The sequence below is a fragment of the Otolemur garnettii genome, unplaced genomic scaffold (genome assembly GCF_000181295.1).
Source record: "Otolemur garnettii isolate 467f Iridium unplaced genomic scaffold, OtoGar3 scaffold00005, whole genome shotgun sequence".
Taxonomy (NCBI): Eukaryota; Metazoa; Chordata; class Mammalia; order Primates; family Galagidae; genus Otolemur; species Otolemur garnettii.
In genome coordinates this window covers 3703631-3722229 of record NW_003852400.1, presented here as the reverse complement: position 1 = coordinate 3722229, position 18599 = coordinate 3703631, and the positions used below count along the sequence as shown (strand labels likewise).

General features: G+C 37.2%; 1 protein-coding gene across 7 annotated transcripts in view; it reads left to right on the top strand.

The window, feature by feature from the left end:
* The window catches only part of KMT2E (lysine methyltransferase 2E), a 103789-nt gene that overhangs the window by 17903 nt on the left and 67287 nt on the right, over positions 1-18599 (top strand). For 3 of the 7 annotated variants that reach the window (XM_012812224.2, XM_023518737.1, XM_023518711.1), the window contains exon 2: positions 9051-9235. In XM_012812224.2, the coding sequence (XP_012667678.1) occupies positions 9165-9235 (71 nt within the window). In that variant the 5' untranslated portion in view covers positions 9051-9164. Of the gene's footprint in view, positions 1-6018; positions 6230-8896; positions 9236-18599 lie in introns of those variants that run through there. The other 4 variants (XM_023518733.1, XM_023518715.1, XM_023518719.1 and 1 more) reach the window with 3 other exon arrangements.

Below are 18599 nucleotides of genomic sequence, written 5' to 3'. Positions count from 1 at the left end.
AGCAACCCCAAACTCTTGGGTTCAAGTGATTCTCTTGCCTCAGCCTCCCAAGTAGCGGGGACTATAGGCACCCGCCACAACACCTGGCTATTTTTTTGTTGCAGTTGTCACTGTTTTTTTTTTTTTAAGCTGGCCCGGGTGGGTTTGAACCCAGCAGACTGGGTGTATGTGGCCGGCGCCCTACCCACTGAGCTATGGGTGCCGCCCCTAATTCCCATAGGTGTTAACACTACTTTTTGGAAGGATATTTTTTTCTTCCATTTGGACAAATAGAATATACCAGTAAAAATGTTTTTCATGTGTCATTTTGAGACAGTATTTTCTTTTAGCCATTGAATTTTTAACTGTTCTCCAGGAAGCCTGAGAGGGCTTCTCATGGAACTAACTGGTAGATGAGAGGGTGTGCAGGCCTAGATATCCCTGCCATCCTTTTTAACCACAGATGTAGCAAATATGAAGTACAGATTCCTACCATATCCATTGGTAGATGTCAATTTTCACTTGTAGGATTCTTCCATAATAATTGGCAGTGGCCTTCTTAACAGAGCACTCGAAATGGACACTAGCAATCAGTGGGAGGAAAAAAGGCGATTACAACAATTTTTCATTTATAATCAAAAAGAATGCTTAGTTTCTATGTAAAAATTCATTTATTGGAAAGCAGGGACTAGTGGAGTACTTTACCTAGTTCTTAGTCCATTCATGGTTGCTGTTAGAGAATATTGGAGATTGGGTAATTTATAAAGAAAAGAAGTTTATTTAGCTGGAGGTTCTTCAGGCTGGGAAGGTCAGGAAAGCATAATGGGTGGCTTACATCTGTAATCCTAGCACTCTGGGAGGCCAAGACAGGCTGGATTCTTTGAGCTCAGGAGTTTAAGACCAGCCCACGCAAGAGTGAGATTCCATGTCTACCAAAAATAGAAAAACTAGCCAGGTATAGTGTTGGGTGCCTGTAGTCCCAGCTACTGGGGAGGCTGAGGCAGGAGGATCACTTGAGCCCAAGAGTTTGAGGTTGCTGTGAGCTATGATGCCAGGGCACTCTACTCAGGATGACAGAGTGAGACTCTATCTTAAAAAAAAAAAAAAAAAGGGAAAAAAAAGGCAAAATGGGATCTGCTTGGCTTTTGGTAAGGGCTTTCATATTGTGTCATAACATGGTGAAAGCTCAAAGCAGATGTGTGAAGGAAGCAAAATCCATGGGACAGTCTGGCTTTATAAAAACCCACTCTTTCAGGAGCTAGTCTATTCCTGGGAGAACTAATCCAGTTTTGCCAAAGAGAACTCACTATGCAAGATGGGCACCAAGCCACTCACAAGGGTGGAGCCCTTATGACCCAAACACTTCCCATTAGGCCCTACCTCATCTAAAGGTTCCACCTTTCAACATTGCTATTCTGGGAATTAAGGTTCCACCATGAGTTTTGGCAGGGACAAACCATACTCAAACCCGTTAACACCTAGTTTTTCTCAGTGGTAACATTTTGCAAAATTGTAGTACAAATGTCATGACCAGAATATTGACATTGGTACAATCCTCTCATTTTATTCAGGCTTTCCCAGTTTTACTTTTACTCCTTTGTTTGTATTTAGTTCTCTGTGTTTTTATCATGTGTAGGACCTGTATCCACCATCACAGTTAAGATGCAGAACAGTTGCATCATCACAAGGTTCCTTGTTTTTGCTCTTATATAACCATAGCTACCTCTTTCCCTCACTAATCTGTTCTCCATTTCTACAGTTTATCATTTTAGGAATGTTATATAAAGGGAATTACACAATATGTAATCCTTAGGGATTAGCATTTTTTTCCACTCTGCATAATTTCCTTGAGATTCATCCAAGTTGTTGCATGTATCAGTTGTTCATTCCTTTATATTTCTGAGTAGTGTTTCATTTAATGTTTTTTTCACATTTGGTAGCTACTGCATGGAACATGCAGCTACGAAGTTTTTAACTCTATAGAATGTATTGTCTTCCACTGTTCTTAACTTTTCTGACTCTTCTCCTGCTGTCTCAAATCCCTCACTCCTCTAGGAACTACTGGGAGCAGAATTGAAAAATTAAACATGTAAGCCAGGTGAAGTGGCTCATGCTTGTAATCCTTTTGGAGACTGAGGCAGGAGATCACACTTGAGGTCAGGAGTTTGAGACCAGCTTGGGAGTAATAATACCCAATTAGCCAGGTGTGGTGGCATGTGGCTATTGTCCCAACTACTTGGGAGACTGAGGTAGGAGGATTGCTTGAGTCTGGAAGTTTGATACCAGCCTGAGCAAGAATGAGACTCTGTCATTACATAAAAATAGGAAAATTATCCAGACCTTATGTGCCTGTGCTCCCAGCAACTCAGGAGGCTGAGGTAGGAGGATAGTTTCAGCCTAGGATCTTGAGGTTGCAGTGAGCTCTAATGACACCACTGCACTGCCTGGGTAACACAACAAGACTCTGTCTGCCAAAAAAGAAAAAAAGGAACTTTTGTGTGTGGAGGAAACAGTGCTTTCATTCTTGGATACTCAATCTAAGTCTCTGAATTGCTACTTGATTAAAAAAGTACATTGTACTACATTTTCATCATAGCTCCGTGATCTCCAACACTTGGGAGTTTGATAAAATGGTTGTTTTTTTACCATTCAAAAAAGCAGCACCTGTGGCTCAGTGAGTAGGGTGCCAGCCCCATACACCCAGGGTGGTGGGTTCAAACCTAACCCCAGCCAAACTGCAACAACAAAAAGTAAGCCCAGGAGCTGGAGGTTGCTGTGATGCCATGGTCCTCTACTGAGGGCCATAGAGCAAGACTCTGTCTCTAGGAGAAAAAAAAAAAAAGCATGGTACATTAAAAAATTGGATGGTATTGAAATTAATTTATTTTAATTTGAGGGATTTGAGATAGAGGAGTATACTATACTTTTAGCTGGTTGCAACACTATTTGAGAATAAAGCCTCAAAAACCCTAGTAGGGAGGATTATAGAATGGCAAACAAATAGTTCTCTGTATCATATTCATACATGTATTTAAAAAAAAATTAGACCTAATTTTTAGAGCCCTGTTAGAATCACAACAAAATTGAGTAGGAAGTAAAGTTCTCACATGCCTCCTTCCCCAGCTCAGGCATAGCTTCCCACCAACATCCCTTATCAATGTGGGGGAATATATTTGTTACATTTGCCAAACCAATCTTGATGCATCTTTTTTGGACAGACTTTTGCTCCGTTGCCCTGGGTAGAGTGCAGTGGCATGATTATAATTTACTGCAACCTCAAACTCTTGGGTTCAACCAATCCTCCTAGAGTGCTAGGGTATAGGCGTTGTGGCGTGGATGTAAATTAACTATATTAAGTTTGGGGAAGGAGCAAGGTGGGTTTTGTTCACTGTGCTTTCATTCAGTGTGCCAGAGTAAATGCAGTCCAGATATTCTGGAGTAAGAAATATGGATTTTATTTAACTTCCTGTTTTGAAAGTCAGTTCACAATTTAATCTCCCTTAACTGTAAATTCCAGATTATTTTACCAGTCATCTTACACATTTTATTTTCAGGCAAACTAATGTGTAGGCTCTGGAATCAGACCACTAGGTTTAAATCTTGATTTGGCTACTTTGGACAAGATTGACCTGTTTGCCTCATCTATTAAATGGAGATAATACAATAGGCTTGTTTTGGGGGTTTAAGCATTGAAAATACTCAGTATTTGTTGTGATGATGATGATGATTTTTTTTCTTTCCCTTTTAGGGAAAAGAGGTTTTTCTTTTTTCCAAAGATTGCACCAATGTAAAGCAAAAATCTAGTTGATGTGGGTGTATTGTATAGGTGCTCATTGGATGATAGCACAACCCCATGGAAAGGGTGGCTGATTATTGTTATAAGCACTATAGGAAGGTTTGAGTATCAATCAGATAAGTGCTTGTGGAGCACTATCTGATACTAATATTAACCCAGTTGTAGAAATACTTTGTTATCAAATATATATTTTATCAATTTTCAGAATCTGATAGTCTTTTGGTTACCTAATCTACTAATTATTATGATTATAAAATTATGTTTATAAAACTTAAACTGTAAGATCATCAGTCTAGGCTTGGTGCCTGTGGCTCCAGTGGCTGGGGCGCCAGCCACATACACCTAAGGTGGTGGGGTCGAATCCAGTCCAGGCCTGCCAAACAACAATGATGGCTGCAACCAAAAAAAAATAAGATAGCTGGGCATTGTGGCAGGCGCCTGTGGTCCCAGCTGCTTGGGAGGCAGAGGCAGGAGACTCGCTTGAGCCCAGGAGTTAGAGGTTGTTGTGAGCTGTCATGCCACGGCACTCTGCCCAGGGGGACAGCTGGAGGCTCTGTCTCAAAAAAAAAAAAAAAAGAAATCATCAGTCTATCCAATCTCTTGCCTCATTTACAGTTGAAACTCAGAGCAGTGAAATGACTTGCCCAAAGTTTCATAGGTAGTAACTTGGATTTTGATTAATCAGTATTCTTTTTATTATATGTTAGTTAACTGCTATCAATAAAAATATCTTGATTAAATAACAGGGGCAGTTAAATTTCTGATTTTATAAGGAAATCTCAGATCCATGGCCCTTCACAGGTATTTTCAGATTTCTTTATTTCATCGTTTCCATTAGTAATTAAACCAACAATTCACTTGTCTAGTCTCCTAGTGGTAACTATCCAAAAGTACACATTAATTTACTTTTTTGTTTTTTTTTGAGACAGAGCCTCAAGCTGTTGCCCTGGGTAGAGTGCCATTGCATCACAGGTCATAGCAACCTCCTAGTCCTGGGCTTAAGCGATTCTTTTGTCTCAGCCTCCCAAGTGACTGGGACTACAGTGGCCTGCCACAACACCTGTCTATTTTCTGGTTTCTAGTTGTTTGGCAGGCCCAGGCTGGATTCAAACCCACCAGCTCTGGTGTATGTGGCTGGCGCCTTAGCCACTTGAGATACAGGTGCCAAGTCACATTAATTTAATTTTAAATATTTAGTGAGTACTATGCCAGATGCTTATAAAGGACAGAAAGATAATGCTCTTCCTTGCTCTTCCTCAAAGAGATTATTAGGTTGGGTACTTTTATCTGTACATTTTTACCCTTATATTTTCATTCCTTCTGCCCTTTAAGTATCATGTTCCATCTTCTCAGTGACATTTTTATTTTCTGTCTTTCTTAACATGGTCTTAAAAGAAGTCTTAGTCTTCCAGTTTTTCAGAAAGACTCCTTTCTACTTAAATTGCTTTTTCTTGCCTTTTATCTCATTTTCTCTACTTTAGTTTTAGGTAGGTTTTTTTTTTCCTTTCTTTTTGAGATGTGTAGTCTTGCTCTTTGGCTCCAGGTAGAGTGTATGATATCATCATAGCTCACTGCAACCTCAAACTCCTAGGCTCCAGGGATCCTCTTGCCTCAGGCTTGCCTGAATAATTTTTCTTTTCTTTCTTTTTTTTTTTTTTTTTTGAGACAGAGCCTCAAGCTGTCCCCCTGGGTAGAGTGCTATGGCATCACAGCTCACAGCAACCTCCAACTCCTGGGCTCAAGTGAGTCTCCTACCTCAGCCTCCCAAGTAGCTGGGACCACAGGCGCCCGCCACAACACCCGGCTATTTTTTGGTTGCAGCCGTCATTGTTGTTTGGCGGGTCCAGGCTGGATTCAAACCGGCCACCTTAGGTATATGTGGCTGGCGCCTTAGCCGGTTGAGCCACAGGCACCGAGCCTGGATAATTTTTCTATTTTTAGTAGATAATGGTCTCCCTCTTCCTCGGGCTGGTCTCAAACTCCTGAACTCAAGCTATCTTCGTGCCTTGGCCTCCCATGGTACTAGGATTATGGGCATAAACCACTGTACCCACCATACTTTAGGAGTTTGTATTGTGTGTGTGGTTGGTTTTGTTTTTTTGCGTCATTGCTTTTCCTTTGCTAAATCTGTTTTTAGTATTATATTTTCCCAGTTTCTTTTCAGTTTGGTTCAGTTTGATTTGGTATTTAGTTTTGACTATTCTATTTACTTGTGTTTATATTCATTTGTATAAAAAAGAGAAATATAAATTTATCCTTTTAAGAATTAACTGCTGTCTTAGGGTGTGTCCCTTTGGTTTTAGGTACCATGTGGTTAGAAGTACCTATAATTTTATTCCATTTAAATATAGCTCAATACTCCTATGTTCACTTGGTTTCTAGGTATATTCTGGATAGCAGGTTTGTGAAGACATTTATTCTTTCTTGGACCTCAGATTTACCAGACATCTCATGGTATTTCCTTTTATATTATTTCTTTAATGGCTGCCACTTATTCTCAATGTATTTTGTATATTATTTACTTGCCAGTTGGATGACCAATTTTTTTATTTGCATGTGAGGTATAAAACTTTGTCTGAATTGTTTTGGATTATGTTAATTTTTTTGCTTTACTTATGCCTGTGTTACAAACTCACTATTAAAAGCTCATATCTTTTCTGCTTATTACATGGGCTTTCTCAGGTTTTTTTTTCCTTTATTTTTAAAGGCAATGATTTGACCCTAATGACTTTATTATTTAAGTATCAATCAGGTTTTTAAGCAGTATGAATTTCTGGCTATAGATTTTTTGATGTTAACGAAAATACTAAAATGTTTACTATTTTTATAGTCTCAGTGTATATAATGTCTTGTCGTCTTCGAACCTTGTAAGTTACTGAGATCTTCTTTCATGTTGAATGAAACTCAGCGTCTGTAATTCTTTTTCAGATATGATGATATATGTCTTTGTTCTGAGGATGTGTTTTTTAGAGATGTAGTTCTGGAGATGTCCTGTAGTTGTTTTTATAGCACTTGATTGTGTAGGTTGACAAATTCATTTGATTAATGAGGCCAGAGCTGCAGTTTTATTGCAGGTGCTCTAATTCATTCACCAATCTTTTGTAAAGTGCTTTTATACTCCATGTATTGTGCAGAGTTTGGTAGATAGGTAATAACTGAACAAATGTAAGCCATGGTCTGTTTATGGCAACCTCTTCATTGCTATTGATTGAATGATTGACTGAGGTGGAGTCTCACTCTGTTATCCCATGCTAGAGTGCTCACAGCAACCTAAAACTCCTGGGTTCAAGTGATCCTCCTGCCTCAGCCTCCCAGAATGCTAGGATTATATGCGCGAGCTACCAGACCTGTCCTTTTCATTGCTATTTAAAAACAGCTCAAGTGTAATGTTTATTGAGGATTGCATATTCATATAAAAGATGCACAACTTTAAATATATATATATATTTTAGATTAGAAATGTTACTCAGTTACTTAAAAGAATACATAATGAATTGATTTCTGCTTTTCAGTTTCTGCCTCTGGTAAATAAATGCACAACTAAATATAATATATATCTAAGATACAAGGCTTCTTATGAGTCTAACATTAAGAGCTACTATGTGAAGAAACACATAGTATCTACCTTTAATTTTTACAATTAAGCTCGAGAATATGTGCTCAGAATAATTTTTATTTCACAGATAATACAGATTATGAGTTCATACATTATGAGGGAAATTACTAAAATGGGTAAATGTGCTATAATAGTGGTTTGAATTCTTTTTTTTTTTTTTTTTTTTGGCCGGGGCTGGGTTTGAACCCACCATCTCTGGCATATGGAAGCCGGTGCCTTACTCCTTTGAGCCACAGGCGCCACCCAGTGGTTTAAATTCTTGAACAAAACTAGCCTTTACTTTTAAACCATGTGTAACTGAGGTAGAGTTACTAAATTACAAGTTATTATAACATAAAAATATACAGTAATAGGCAATTGCACATTGCTTTTCAGGAATAACATTACAGGGACAAGGACAATATTTACTATTGCTGTTTTCCAGATTATCCCTGTCAATTTTGCTCCTGAGTTGTTATCTTTATTGGAAAGCTTTTGAGTAGATACTTTATAAACAACGCATGTAGTAAAAATTATGTAGTGAATTTACATTAGCAAAAAATTGATGTTGAAACGGAGTGCCTCTTAGTTATTATTGTCTCTAAAGGATACTATTGTATATTTGTTTAAGAATTCGTGAGTTTTTTCGAGTAACTATAATTGTATTAGGGAGTATTAACTCTAAATAGTTAATGCTAACTGAAGAAATAGAGAATCGCGGGTGGCGCCTGTGGCTCAGTGAGTAGGGTGCTGCCCATATATCGAGGGTGGTGGGTTTGAACCCAGCCCCTGCCAAACTGCAACAAAAAAATAGCAGGGCATTGTGGCAGGCGCTTGTAGTCCCAGCTACTTGGGAAGCTGAGGCAAGAGAATCGCCTAAGCCCAGGAGTTGGAGGTTGCTATGAGCTGTGATGTCATGGCATTCTACAAAGTGAGACTCTGTCTCTAAGGAAAAAAAAAAAAGAAATACAGAATTGCCTCAATCAGTATACATAGATTAATATATTATGGAAAATGACAACCACTGTAGAACAATTAGTATTATTACAAATAAAAAAGCTTTCTTTGTATACATATATAAACATTAGAATAGAATTAATTCAAATCCTGGTTTCATCTCTTAATCTGTACAACTTCTATTAAGTTATTTAGCCTTTCTTGGTTTTGTATTCCTCGGTGGTAAAATGGAGATACTGGTATGCTCAGAATTCTGAGAATTAAATAGACCATCCATGTAAAAAGCTGATTATGGTGCTTCATCCATGTTCCACAGAAATATAATATATTGTTAGATCACTCACTAAATCAAGAAGACTTCAAGAAGACTTATTTTTGAATACTGGTATTATAAGTAATTCCATTTTATCTTTTAAAATGAATAATTGCCGCTTTTTCACTAAATAATGTGCCTTAGTAATTCTTCTTGTGTATCCTAAATTCATTACATAAGGAAGATTATGATTCAGAAACTTCTCTTTTGATCTAGGTCATACAACTTAATTCCAGAAAAATAAATGAAAGAGAGATTGTCAAAAAATAAACAGAGATTTCTCTAAGCGAAATTCCAATTTGTGTTGAGATTTTAATTAAAGTTTTCTTTTCATGTATTTTACATATTGTAGTGTGACTCTTGCTAGAAATATGAAGATAATTCTTTTTGTTTCTTTTTGTTTTAAACAGGGTTTGTGGATGCACTTAGATGTTTGCAATGAGCACTGTGGCTGGCATGCCCCAGTGTTTTGGATACCAATGCATAGGACTCCATAGTAATCGAATTTACCAGAGGCGAACGTCATGAGCATAGTGATCCCATTGGGGGTTGATACAGCAGAAGCGTCATACTTGGAAATGGCTGCAGGCTCAGAGTAAGTATATAAATTGGTTACATAAACCAAAAGGAGAGAAGAAAAAAAGAAGATGAAAAATCCTTCTAGACCTAGGAACTAGGAAGGGGTATAAATGGGAAATGTTAAATAGGAAATATTAAATCTTTCTCAGCCTTTTTTTAAAAGCCAAATTACTTTTCCTTCTCAGATACTGGAAACATGATTACTAACATTATATTCCTTTTAATTCTTATTGTCACTAAATATTCTTCAATACCATTAGAAATCATGATAATGAGCTTTCATATAGTTGTATGTATTTTTCCCTTAAGTGGACAAATCTATAAATGTGACATGTGTAAGTTAGCAGTGAATTATTTTGGAGGAAGACTCTTATCTGGCAGTAGTAAAGGCTGAATAATTCTTTGTTGACTGAGAGTACTTAAGACAGACATCTTAAGTCATCTTAAGACAGACATCTTAAGTTCAGTTTTGTTCTGCCACTAACATACTGTCAGTCCTTAAATAAGCCACTTATTCTAGACTTTGGTATCTTCATTTGAAAAGGAAGTTTAAAGTATCGAGATGACTTTTTTTGACTCCAAATTTCTGAGAATCAGTATATTTTTACTGTCTTTATTTTGCTATAGTATTTAATACTGTTATTTCAGTATCACTAGAGCCACCTGCTGACAGAATTAATTAATTTGTTGATGTTTGGGTATGTTTAGTTTGAATTTGTATAACTGAAGATACCAAAATATTTTCTGTGTAATGAAGTATTTTCAGAAGCTTTTCGCTTGCTATTTTTTCACTACTACTAAACTTTTCTTGTTTTGATTTCTTGATAGTGGATTAAGTGTCCACTATCAAGAAACCAGTATTTCCTGCTGCTTGTAAAGTTAATGATGATTTGCTTATTCTAAATTGGAAGTCTTTCATTTAAATGTGGTTTTGTTTTAATATTCAGAAACCCTTTAAGTAGTATTCTAGCATTGTTTAGAACTATTTTAGGTTGATGCTCAGTTTTATATTTGTTTCACACTAAATTGTAAAGTTTTTTCATCTAATTGTTTTCACTTAAGGTACTGCATACAGAGCTTGCTGTATCCATACAACTATCTATAACAATGTTAATTAAGCAACTCTGTTACTTTGAGCAAAATGTATTGTATATGATTATCTCTTAATCACCCCAGCAAAATGTTGGGAAGGTATTATTTCTATATTCGGAAAAAAAAAAAACCCTTTTTTTTTTTTTTTTTTTTTTTTTTTTGACATAGAGTCTCACTTTGTCACCCTCTGTAGAGTGCTCTAACACAGCTCACAGCAACCCCAAACTCTTGGGCTGAAATGATTCTCTTGCCTCAGCTTCTCAAGTAGCTGAGACTATAGGCTTCTACCATAATGCCCAGCAATTTTTAGAGATGGGGTCTTGATTTTGCTCAATCTGGTCTCAAACTGGTGAGCTCAGGCAATCCACCCACCTTGCCTAGGCCTCCCAGTGTACTAGGATTACAGGCGTGAGCCACTGTGCACTTGGCCCCTTTTATCTTTTTCTTTTTTTTTTTTTGTAGAGACAGAGTCTCACTTTATTGCCCTCAGCACTCTGCCATGGCGTCACACAGCTCACAGCAACCTCCAACTCCTGGGTTTAGGCAATTCTCTTGCCTCAGCCTTCTGAGTAGCTGTGACTACAGGCGCCTGCCACAATGCCTGGCATTGCAGGCATTGCCTTTGTTGCAGTTCAGCTGGGGTCCTGGCCCCTTTTTTCTATAGTCATGATAATGGAGACAAGAAAAAAAAAAGAAATGCATCTCAAGGAAACAACAAATTTACCTGTTTACCACATAATTAATGAAGTAGATTTAGGCTTGAATCCAGAATTGTGTGGCCTCACATCCATGCTGCCACAGAGGTTAGAAGAGTTCATTTAGTTAATAGACAATTTAAGTGAAGTAAGATACTATGTGATAAACTGAGGACAATTGTCATACCAAATCTGCTCTCCATTTTTATATTTCTTGTAATGTGTATAATGTTAATGTAATACCTTTGTGAAATAATTATGACAGATGTAACAAATGGGCAGATTTTGATCACAAATATGGGGAAGCATATTAAGAACTTGTGGAGATCTTTTACACCCATTCGTACAACCATTAGTACAAGTTGTCCAGGTGCCATTACTGATACCAGTGTATGTTATTATTGAAAGTTTTAACAGTGAAAGAAAAAATTAGAGTTCTAACCTAAAATTCTGATACGAATTGCTTATCAGAACCAACCTACGTTTTGAGAGTTTATACAGGGAAGAAAGAGGAAAATCATCCAGTTTCTGAGGAATAAGAGCTTATTTCTCCAATCATTTGAAGCTGTTATTTTTTTCTAAATGCCTCCCCTTAATTTTTTTTTCTTTTTGCAGTTCTAGGCTGGGGCTGGGTTTGAACCCGCCGCTTCTGGCATATGGGGTTGGCGCTGTACTACTTGAGCCACAGGCACCACCTGCCTCCTTTTTTTTTTTTTTTCATTTTTTTCTTTTTAGATTTTTCAGTTCACCTCACTTAATTTTCTGTACTAAGAATATATGATATGGCCAAGATAATAACTTATGATGGCTTTGTAAAGAATATGGACATTTTGATATAAGTAAGATTTTATGAAGTGGTTCTAAAAATATGTGGTGACATCAAGTAGATTACTGCAGACAAAATAGTGTTTGTTCTTCAAAGTTTTCAGTATTTATATAGATCTACAACACATATGAAAATAGCCCATTTTCATTTTTAGGAATGAAAATATTTCATGAAGAAATAATTATACTTTTTTTTTTTTGAGACAGAGTCTCACTTTGTCGCCCTTGGTTGAATGCTGTAGCATCATAGCTCACAGCAACCTCCAGCTCTTGGGCTTAGGTGATTTTCTTGCCTCAGCATCCCGAGTAGCTGGAACTACAGGTGCCTGCCACAACACTCAGCTATTTTGTTGTTGTTGTTGTTGTTGTTGCAGTTTGGCCGGGGTGGGTTTGAACCCGCCATCCTTGATATATGGGCCGGCACCTTACTCACTGGGCCACAGGCGCCACCCTATACTTTTTGATGAACAAAAATGTTCTCCTTATTTGTAAAGATAGTGAAGTAATTTAAAGTGGAGATTATTCAGAATTACCATTATGTAGGCTCTTTGTAACTCTCTCTCTTTTTTTTTTTTCTGTGTAATTCTTGTCTAAAGTAAGACCTAGGGCAGCACCTGTGCTCAAAGAGTAGGGTGCTGGACCCATATGCCGAAGGTGGCAAGTTCAAACCCAGCTCCAGCCAAAAAAAACTGCAAAAAAATAAAATAAAAATAAAGTAAGACCTAGACTATTTTGTAATATAGGCTGTTTACCTCATTAAGTCACTAATCCACAGGCATAAATAACATTCTGGCAGGAACAGTGGGAACAATAGACTGTGGGAAAAGTGCTATAATATTTTAAAAGATCTGGACTTTCAGAGTATTTTCTTTGCTATCATAACACCACGTGACTTAGACATAAGAGTTTATTTTACAGATGTGGACATTGAGACCCAGAGTGGCTATGTGGCAATGTCCCACATAGTGACTTTAGTGGTAGACTTAGAGAACTTGAGTATAGAGTTTGTGACACTTAAATCGGTCATCTGGTCTAAAAAACTAGAGATTAGACTACATGACCTTTAAAATATCTCCTTGCACAGTGCTAAACATCACTTTGGAGCAGCAGAAACTCTATTTCCATGAATAGTTGCTGTCCCACTGCATTCTGTCCTACATCAAGCAGGACACAACAGCTGATGATGCTCCACCAGTACCTTCATGGTAGTGTTGTTTGGCGAGTCAGTGAACTGCCCTGACTACAACCATCAGTTCTAGGCCAGGATGGTGCTACTTTCAGTCTCCAGTACCTCTGAGGGAAAGGAAACCACACCCTGGTACTCTCTTGAGGCCAGATGCAAACCACTCTTCTACATGCTTTACTTCCCAAGGCTTAGCAATAGCATTTTACCTTCTTCAAGCCCCCCAGTATCACCTGAAGGGAAAAGATAGGGCCCAACTGGCTCATTCAAATTAAATCTTGACCCTGTGTCAGTTTTTTCTGTACCTTTCATTCCTGCAATTCCTTGGGTACTTTCTAAAATATAGGTCCATTCAGATGCCCAAATCCTTGCATTATTTTCCCTTTTATCAATTCTTCCACCTACCAGTGGTTCTCAACCTTCCTAATGCCACAATGTATTTTCATTTTTACAAAGGGGTCGCAACCCACAGGTCGAGAACCGCTGAATTAGCCTATATGGGTATTACTGTTACCCTGCCATGGTCACATTAAAGCTAGTGACAGTTTTCAGGCTTTAGACTGCCTGATCTTTTTCTTTGCAGTTTTGGCGGGGGTTGGGTTTGAACCCGCCACCTACGGCATATGGAGCCGGCACCTTACTCCTTTGAGCCACAGACGCCGCCTGACTGCCTGATCTTGTAGCAGAATTTGACACTATTGACTCTTTTTACTTTTGGCTTTAGTAAAGATACTTTTTTTTTTTGAGACAGTCTCAAGCTGTTGCCCTGGGTAGAGTGGCATGGCGTCAACAACCTCAAACTCTTGGGCTTAAGCGATCTTCTTGCCTCAGCCTCCCAAGTAGCTGGGACTACAGGTGCCCACTACAACGCCTGGCTATTTTTTGGTTATAGGTATTGTTGTTTGGCAGGCCCGGCCTGAATTTGAACCCGCCAGCTCCCCTGTATGTCGCTGGTGCCTTAGCTGCTTGAGTTATAGGCGCTGAGCCAAAAATGCTTTTTTTTACTGTGGTAAAATATATACAACATCTATCATATTATTCTTTTTTAAAGTATACGGTTCAATGGCATTAAGTATATTCAGAATGTTGTACAGCCATTACTACTGGTTTTAAATTATTTTATCACCCCCAAACAGAAACTCCGCATTCATTAAACAACTCCTCCTTTCCTTCCACCCCAAGTACCTCATAACCTTTTTTCTAGTTTGTCTCTATTTGCCTATTCTGGGTAGCTCATGTAAGTGGAATTATAAAATATTTCTGCTCTGTGTCTGGCTTATTTTATTTAGCATAATGTTTTCAGCATTAATCCATGTTGTAGCATGTGTCCAGAGGAATTCCATTCCATTTTATGGCTGAATGGTACTCCATTGTATAGATGTACTGTATTTTGTTTACTCATTATCTGTTGATGGACATTGGGGTTGTTTGTAGCTTTTGGCTATTATGAATGATTCTACTATGAACATTAGTATGTAAGTATCTAATTTCCTTTTTTCACTTTTGAGTATATAGCTACAAGTGTAAGTGCTGGCTCACAAGGTAATTCTATATTTAGCATTTTGAGAAATTACCAAACTCTTCATCTGGTTTCTTTTTATGCCTTAATCTTCATTTTAAATGTTTCTTTTTCTGTTTCTCAAATGTTTTGTGTTTTGTAGGGATCTGTACTTAGTTTACTTTGTAGACCATCCTGGAGATTTCATCCACTTTTGTAGCTTTCACAAGCTCATGACTTCCACATCATCCTTAACCTAATTCTATCTCCTGTGCTCCACACATATAGCCCTCTGCAGTCTCATGAATAGTTTAAACTCAAGGAAATAGGATTATACTAATAATCTCTTTTTTTCTTTTCTTGGCCTCTAAAAATTTCAAACCCAAAAAGCTCTCTTATTCTTGTATTCTGTTTTTTACTCAATGACAGCAACACACATAAGCCATGATCTTTCTAAAAATTTATGGATCATTTAATTTTTTCCATCACCGATTCTCCATTGCCTTTAAGTCTAAATCCAGACTTCTTCCAATGGGATGTAAAGGCTTTTTGCATTTGTTTTAATATTTTCAGACTCACTGCTTCTTTCCCTTTTTTTATGTAGGAGTTTGTTTTGCATTTAGATTTATTTTACACTCAAACTATTGTTAAAATCGTGTTGTTTTAATAAGCCTTTTTTCAGCCCTTCACCTTTGTTCATGCCAGTTTATCTAGCTGGAATGCCTTTCCCTCCTATTTTTTCCTTCACAATCTGGTTTTTATGCTCTTTCTCTTTTCCCTTCACAGCGAAGTAGAACTTTTTATGTCTCTCTACAGCATTGGTCTGTAAGCTTCTTGAAGGCAGGAACTATATTTTATCTCTGAATCCCCAGTGTCTAGAATGATAGCTATATCTATATCTGTATATCAAAATTAATGCTCAGTTTTATTGATTGTAGTCTAGGAATTGAGTTGGACTCATGACAGTGTTAACTCCTGATATTAATGAACCATTTTCTTGCGTTATCCTATGGGACAAAGTTAGGGATACAATCTACTTATTATCCCATTTTTTCTTTCTTTTTTTTTTTTTTTTTTTTGAGACGGAGCCTCAAGCTATCTCCCTGGGTAGAGTGCCATGGCATCATGCTCACAGCAACCTCCAACTCCGGGCTCAAGCGAGTCTCCTGCCTTCGCCTCCCAAGTAGCTGGGACTACAGGCATCCACCACAACACCCAGCTATTTTTTGGTTGCAGCCGTCATTGTTGTTTGGCGGGTCCGGGCTGGGGATTCGAACCCGCCACCTTAGGTGTATGTGGCTGGCGCCTTAGCCGGTTGAGCCACAGGCGCCGAGCCTATCCCATTTTTTCTTAGCATATAGTGTTTCAGAGAAAGGGAGTCTGACTCCCCAAAAAAGACAGGACTATTCCCTAGGGAAGGCAGAAAGGCAGAGAGATAATAGAAGGCACAGTATTCTATGGGCTTTATATATGTATTGTGCCCACAAAGCTAAGAATAAACTATGCTCTTAGCTCTTCCTATTGACTTATAAAACATGCTGTTTTTTCAAAAAAGAGAGGAAATTGAATATATTCCATTCAAAAATACTACTTTTATAGGTACACATTATACTTTCTTGGTTGAATAGACTTGAGAGCTGAAAGTTCTTTAGAATTGTGTTTTTTCCATACAGAGGAGAAAGATGTATATTTTTTCTAACCTATCTCTCATGTCAGTGTTTGATATACCTTTCAAAAATTTGCATTAAATATACTTGTACACATAACCTTTTCTAAAATGTAAGTAGAACATAGTCGTTATAGACATTTTAGAAAATATATTACTGAAACTAAATATATGTTATCTATAATCGAACTGTCCAGAGATAATCACTGATGACATTTTGGTATAAACCTACTGGGTTATTTTTTTCTTCTCTGTATGTACAAGACAGAATAGTAAGAAAAAAGGGATCACACTGACTATATTATCTTGTAATTTGTCTTTAGCAATAAATTTTGAATAGCTTTTTCTTATTAACATTCAGTCTTCTGCTTGAATGGTTTCATGGTAGTCTAGTCTAGGGGTATACTAAAATTGAGTTGTAATCTGTTCCTTATTGAATATGAGAGGTTTTGAGCCAAAAACTGCGATGGAAACAATATTTTGGCATAATTTTTATGCTTATCTTTAATGATTTACTTAGAATAGATGTAATTTAGGATTAATAAATTGAATGGAGCACAAGATCTTTAAAAGCTACTGATGATAAGTGTTGCCAGTTTGCATTTTTGAAAGTTTGTGTCTCTGAAGAAGAAATGAATACTCTGGCAATTTTAGACATTTAGTGTAGGAGAAAGTGGGTTTATAGAATTTAGCTCTTGAGGGTATATATGACAGTGTGTAATACAGTCTAAATTGACCTTGTCATCTAATTTTATATAATACGTGTATATTCTGAGAAGTTAGGAATATATTGTATATAATGCAGTTAAACATAATTGTGATTAAAATAGTTATATTTTAAGAGTCATTGTATCAACTATTACCAAGACTGTCCCCAAGCTTGATGATTTGTTAGTGTAAGATTCAGCATGTAGTTGTACTCATGACTAAGATTTATTAATGCAGAAGGATCCAAAGCAAAATCAGCAAAGGGAAAAGTGCATGGGGTGAAATCTAGAGGAATTCATGTGCAAGATTCTAAGAGTCCTTCCCCATTGCGCCACACAGGACACACTTAATTTCTTTAGCAGTGAATTGTGACAACATGTGAAATATTCACTACCAGGGAAGCTCTTTAGAGATTCAGTGCCCAAGGTTTTCACTGAAGGCTGACAAATAGGCACCATCTGCCTAGCATGTACCAAAATTCTAGACTCTCAGAAGGAAAGCAGTATTCAACACAAATCATATTGTTTGTGTAAACGCTTTAGGCAAAGTAAACTACCCTTACAATGTGAGGAAAGTTTTTTGTCAGTGTAGGTAACTGTTTACAAGACAAGTTCCCAAATACCAGCCAAGGGCCAACCTTGCAAACAGTCCCTTTATCCTGTGGTAACTCTTTTTTTTACACAGTTGATTTTTGCAATATTAAATTGAACTGTATGAATGCCATTTTTATAAGTCAAAATTGCTTTATCAGCAATTTCATATTCAACTTTAAAAGCAAGGGAAGAAGGAATGACCTATAATTGTTGCCAAGTAGGTGTTTTTACATGCATTACTGCATTTAGTTTCATATTGTGAGCCAAATATTGCTTCATCTCACAGACGTGAAAACAAAGGCTTAGAAAAGTACAATAATCTCCCTAAAGTCATAGATTGAAAAGTATCAGGGCAAAGATGATATCCTGGTCTATTTTAGACCTAGATCATGCTTTTTCTTGCTATAACAATGTGAATATCAATTGTGTATAAAATTCATTACCATCTGTGCTTTTCAGATACTTTCGCAAATACAATATGCATAAAACAGATAAAAAGGGAACAGCTCTGGTCCAAATGTAAGTGACGGGCTTAGAGCTCTTTTACCTCTATTCCTATTGCAGACGCACCTGAGGATTCTAAGCACTTGATAAGCACTGTACTCTTAGGACAAAGAAAAAGAAGTGGAAAACCCTTGTATTTCAGAAGTGATGGGAGACATTTATGTGAAATCCTTTTTTTTTTAATGCCAAGAAATCCCATGATAATTTTATTTAGCCTAATGAAGGATTAAATACTGGATTTTTTAAAAAACCTTATTTTGGCATTTAAAATTTGATTATTTAATAGGGTAGAAGTTTAAAAACCTAACTTAGGTTAATATATGACATTTAATACTGAATTTTATAGCTAGCTTATTTTTTCCTACATGCGTTTTCTTATTTTTAAATTTAACCTGGTTTTGGATTATTAAGAAAGTACATGTATATCATAGAAAACATTTCTTACTTCCCAAGTTATTTTGGAATTTAAAATTAAATTAAATTTAGAGGATGGATCAGCAAAACTTATCTATAAAGAGCCAAAGTGTAGGCTCGGCGCCTATAGCTCAACCGGCTAATGCGCCAGCCACGTACACCTAAGGTGGCGGGTTCGAATCCCCAGCCCGGACCTGCCAAA